At 52.6% G+C, this 3,857-nt stretch overlaps 1 protein-coding gene across 4 annotated transcripts; it reads right to left on the minus strand.

Moving 5' to 3' along the window:
• Window positions 1-1,650: 1,650 nt before the first annotated feature.
• RPP25L (ribonuclease P/MRP subunit p25 like) lies at window positions 1,651-3,857 on the minus strand. 4 transcript variants are annotated; one of them, XM_005210317.5, is made up of 2 exons: window positions 3,815-3,857; window positions 1,651-3,052 (listed from the first exon to the last, which is right to left on the minus strand). In XM_005210317.5, exon 2 carries the CDS (start codon window positions 3,020-3,022, stop codon window positions 2,531-2,533), a length of 492 nt encoding a protein of 163 aa, XP_005210374.1. In that variant the 5' UTR covers window positions 3,023-3,052; window positions 3,815-3,857; the 3' UTR covers window positions 1,651-2,530.

Genomic DNA, 3,857 nt, shown 5'->3' on the forward strand with positions numbered 1-3,857 from the left:
GATGCTGAGCCAAAGATCAATAGTCTGCAAGAAGCCTGGTCCCAAATCTCTGGGGACCAATGATACACAGGGGACTGTTGATGGTAAAGGACATGCAAGTAGAGATGTTCAGAGAAATGGTGATATGCAGAAGCTGAGCAGGAGCAAAAAACGTGAATTAGACATAGAGAGTAAATCAGGCAGTTGCTGGTAGCCAGACACTGAGTCAGGACCACAGCCATTAGGACGGTATTAGATGCTTCATGACCTTCTGCAGTTGAGAGGCCCAGCTGGGAAGCTGCAGAGGGTTTTTCTGTCTTATCTAGTATGCCCTGAATCTCTCACCCCTCCACTCTGGGCAAGAAAAAGATGCAGTGTTCCAAGTTTTGACCACAGCCTGCTGGTCCTGTGGTCCCCTCATGCCTGCTCTAAGCCCTTATTGAGGCCTCCAGTCCCTTAACTCCATCTCTCCCAATATTTCAACCCCACCTGCCTGGACTCAGCCAGACATCACTTCAACACCCTCCAACTGCTGTGCCCATCCTGCTACATGGTCCCAGAAGAGTCCACCCTTTGTGCTTTCCTAGTGATTGGACACCCAAGCTGTGGACACAATGGAGAACATAAACTCCAGTGGAACACCCGATTTGCTCAGCTCCTTACTGAGTCCACCACTGCCACGATCCTGCTCTGGTCCCCTCAGCCTCCTGGCTACCACTGCAATCTTCACCTTTCCTTATGCTTCTGACCTGTCCCTGGTGAACCTGAGCCTACAGCCAAGGTGAGACAGAAGAGGAACCGCTAGGGGTACAAGGATGAGAACTGAAGGGGGAATGTGGAATTGAGCTTATGTTTTTAAGGAAAAAACATGTTTGTAAGCTGACTCATTCATAATGCGGGCAATGAACATTTACAGTCATCCCTCGGTATCCTCAGGGAACTGGCTCTAGGATCCCCCATGGATTTTTTTTACCAAAATACTCAAGTCCCTTAAATAAAAAGGTGGAGTACAATCAGCCGTTTGTATCCACGAGTTCTACATCCACAGATATGGAGAGCTGAGGGTATACAGGCCCAGGTGATATTTAAGAATCATATGTATATTTCTACATTTAATCCTCATAACAATCCTACAGGCAAGTATGACATCTTGTTCTATGGATGAGAACACTAAAGCACAGAGCAGTAACTTCCTAGTAAGTGGCAGAACCAGGATTCAAATCCAGACAGTCTGGTGACCAAGGCCATGATCTCAACCACTATACTGTAATACACGCATACCTCAGAGACATTTTGGGTTCAGTTCCAGACCACCTCAATAAAAGGAAGATCTCTATAGTGCGAGCCACAGAAGTTTACTGGTTTCCAAGTGCTTAAAAAAGTTATGTTTACCCTATGAAGTGAAGTGAAGTCACTCAGTCGTGTCCGACTCTTTGTGACCCCGTGGACTGTAGCCTACCAGGTTTCTCCGTCCATGGGATTCTCCAGGCAAGAATTCTGGAGTGGGTTACCATTTCCTTCTCCAGGGGATCTTCCCGACCCAGGGATCGAACCCGGGTCTCCCGCATTGGAGGCAGAGGCTTTAACCTCTGAGCCACCAGGGAAGCCCTATACTGTAGTCTATTATGAGTGTGACAGAATTGTGGCTAAAAAACAATCTACATACATACCTTAATTTTAAAATATTTTATTGCTAAAAAATGCTAACCATCATTTGAGCTTTCACTAAGTTACAGTAGTAACATCATAGATCACTATAACAAATATAATAATAATTAAAGTTTGAGATATTTGAGAATTACCAAAATGTGACAGAGACACGAAATGAACACTATTGGAAAAATGGCATTGCCAGACTTGTTCAATGCAGGCTTGCCACAAAACTTCACTTCTTATGTAAGAAATGTAATATCTGCGTGCAACAAAATGAGGTATGTCTCTATGCTGCAGGTGGAGAAAAATGCAGAGTCCTTCAACCAGCCCCAAACAGGAAGCAGACAGCTACCCAGGGATCTAGACAGTCAGGTTACTGTTTGAGGCTGCATCTTCAGTCCCAGCACCCATCTGAACCTACTTTTCTTGTCTCTAGACTGGGAGCTCCTGGGGGTCAAGGGCAGGAACTCCCACTCCCTTAATCCCACTTCCAACAGCAGGCCAAGCAGAGGTTCATCAGACAAACAGACAGAGCCTTTATTTCCTAACTCACTCCTTGGATCTCTGTCAGAAGACAGATGAGAGGCACTGTATGTAGAAGGCAAAGTAACCCTTCTTCTTTCTCTACATAATATTGTATTTTATTTATGCTGTGGCAAGTTGACCTACACACTGACTTAGGATGTTGCTTCTTAAGCAATCTAGAACCCGGCAGAGACTCCACACCTGTCACTCTTCACAAAAGTCCCTTTCCAGGAGCCAGAGGGAAGGGGAAGCAGGATAAGGAGGCCCACTTTCGTAAACTCAAGTTTTGTTGGAGACCTTGAGCAGTTAGAGGCTTCTCAAAAGTACAGCCATCCTAGACACTCAGTCTAGACAACAGCTTGCCCACAGGTCCTCAGAACCGGGTATCTCGAGCCCTTCTTCTAGGCTGAGGGCCACAGCTGGAGGCAGGTGTGGGCCCGAGGTCAGGGGGTGCCCCAGGGGGCTGGTAGCCATACTCATTGGGGTCCAGGGGGTCTCGGCTCAGCAGCACCCACACTGCAGGCACATGGCTGCGGACCGTGAGGGGATCCAGACCCGTGTCAGGTGAGGTAGGCACCCAGCTGTCCTCGGTCTGCAGGAAGCGCAGCTTGGTAAGCTGGTACAAGCCTGGTACCCGCCGTTTAACAATCTCAGCACAGCTGACAGCCTTGCCTGCAGCGCGGCCAGAGCCTGAGAATACCACGTGGCGAGCGCTGCCGCCCTCCAGCCGCTCCAGCGCCAGGCCCAAGAGGTTGCGGATCTTGCTGCCGGCTCGAACCCGCATCTCCAGGGTATCAGGAGGCAGCTGGGGCATCGGGGAAGGTGCGGGGAGTTCCACAGAGCCAGCTTTCCGATAGTGCTCCATCCAGCCTGCTGTCGTGTCCGCCTCGCTGCCCTGCTGCAGGGAAGTCAGAGGATGGTGGGCACTGTGTCCCAGGCCACCCCACCCTGCCTCCCTAGGGCGCTGCTCCGCCCAGATTTCCCAGAAATGGGACCTTAAACCCCTGATCCCCAGGACAAGGGGTCATGCCTGCCTCCCCCTAGCGGGGGATGTACCCCAGTCCTCTGGACGGGGCCATAACCCTCCACCGACCCTGAACACCGGCCAAGCCCCTCCATCTCTAGCTCCCTGGCACTGGGAATGAACCTTCCTCATCTGGGGTTCCTGGGGACTGGATCCAGGCCCTCACCCAAGAATCCCTAAGCACAAGGCTGAGTGCTCCTCACCCTGGGCTCCCCACGGGGCGACAGGGCAAAGGCGCCTCACTTCGTGCTCCCAGAAATCAGGGCCAAGCACCCCCCACCCCGCCCCCCACACCCCATACTCCACCAAACGGAGCCAAGAGCCCTCATCCAAAAGCTCCTCAAAGACAGAAACGATCCCCTCCCCAACTCCTGGACCCCGAAGACAGGGTCGGGCACCGCTCTCTCATCCAGAGATTCTAGGGTCGATCCCCCCCAACCTAGGGTCCCTCAGACACTGGGAAGCAGAGGCTTGACGCCAACGGCTGCTCGGGCCACCCCTGGCGTCGGGGCCGCGAGAGGCCGGGCTCCGCGGTCCCCACCGCCACTGGCCACCGCAGAGGCCCAGCACCCGGCCTCCCCTCTCCTCCTCGCACCTCCAGGCGCCCCCGCCCCGCAGGGCTCCGGCTCTCACCGCCGCGGCCGCGCACTCCCTACGCTCGATCTGAAGCCAAGAT

This window comes from Bos taurus, chromosome 8 (assembly GCF_002263795.3).
Source record: "Bos taurus isolate L1 Dominette 01449 registration number 42190680 breed Hereford chromosome 8, ARS-UCD2.0, whole genome shotgun sequence".
NCBI lineage: Eukaryota > Metazoa > Chordata > Mammalia > Artiodactyla > Bovidae > Bos > Bos taurus.